General features: G+C 50.5%; 1 protein-coding gene across 1 annotated transcript in view; it reads left to right on the forward strand.

Annotated features, from left to right (window-relative positions):
* The first annotated feature begins 234 nt into the window (after positions 1-234).
* Positions 235-1,031, forward strand: part of LOC105551137 (anoctamin-2) — a 351,959-nt gene continuing 351,162 nt past the window's right edge. The window contains exon 1 of the mRNA XM_011996294.1: positions 235-436. Within this exon, the coding sequence (XP_011851684.1) occupies positions 422-436 (15 nt within the window). The 5' untranslated portion in view covers positions 235-421. The remainder of the gene's footprint in view (positions 437-1,031) is intronic.

Below are 1,031 nucleotides of genomic sequence, written 5' to 3' on the forward strand. Positions count from 1 at the left end.
AGAAGAGATGCAGTTCTATTTAGATGGTGGAAATCTTGGTGACTCTGTGCTCTAGCTCACATCTGGGTTCTCCCAGGAGGCTGGAGCTTTGCAGCCCATCAAAGTACATTTGTAGTAGAATGATTAAGGCTAGTTCTTCATGCTAAGGTGCTGAGAGAATTCCTGCCCTTCTTGAAGTCACAGGATCTTCAGTAGGAGGGGACCTTCACAGTTCAATGCTGTCATTGTATAGGGAAGGAGAAGGCAGAGCCCTGGGGTGGCTCAGGTGTGACGTTGCTAAGGTGCCAAAGATGAGAAGTGGCAGAGCTGGCACCAGGACCTGGTCTCTGTGTCTCTCCTACTGCCCTGGACTGGGGAAAAGCACCTCTGGAAGGGCGTGGGTCCAGATGAGCAGGAAACACTGTGGGCTTCCTTTCTCCAGATGCCTCTCAGAAAGGTCAGAATCCTGTCGGCTTGGGATGTAATGAACCTGCCATGCACAGCAGGTACCCTAAAGACACCTTCCTCCCCAGGCTTCTCTGCAGATGGATTGCTCTGCACATTTGGCTTTTTACTTTCCCCTCTGTTGTCCCTGGTGCCATGAGGGGCTGAGTGTCAAAACAAGTTTTTGGTACTTGCTCTCTTCATCTCCTAAGACACACATGTTTAGTGAGAGTGACAGTATTCTTGGGCTGATGGCATGGGGGAGGGCTCTTGCCTTTCTTCAGAGGAGCTGGATTTCACCGTGGCTCGAGGCAGCAGTTATGCTTCTTCCTAGGGCCAGGTAAGCCTTACTCAAGTTTCCTGAGAAGGAGTTATACCTTATTCTCCTGATTATTTTTATCATGATTATTGATTATGAAGTTGTCAGCTGAACGGGGGCAGGTGCCTCGGGGAAGCCACTGTCGTCTTGCAGAAAACACTGTCAGCACCATGGCTATGTGAGGATAGTCCCCATCACATGGGGGACACATCCACCTCATCGTTTCCCAGCACCATGGCTATGTGAGGACAGTCCCCGTCACATGGGGGACACATCCACCTCATCGTTT

The sequence above is a fragment of the Mandrillus leucophaeus genome, unplaced genomic scaffold, assembly GCF_000951045.1.
Source record: "Mandrillus leucophaeus isolate KB7577 unplaced genomic scaffold, Mleu.le_1.0 Scaffold508, whole genome shotgun sequence".
NCBI lineage: Eukaryota > Metazoa > Chordata > Mammalia > Primates > Cercopithecidae > Mandrillus > Mandrillus leucophaeus.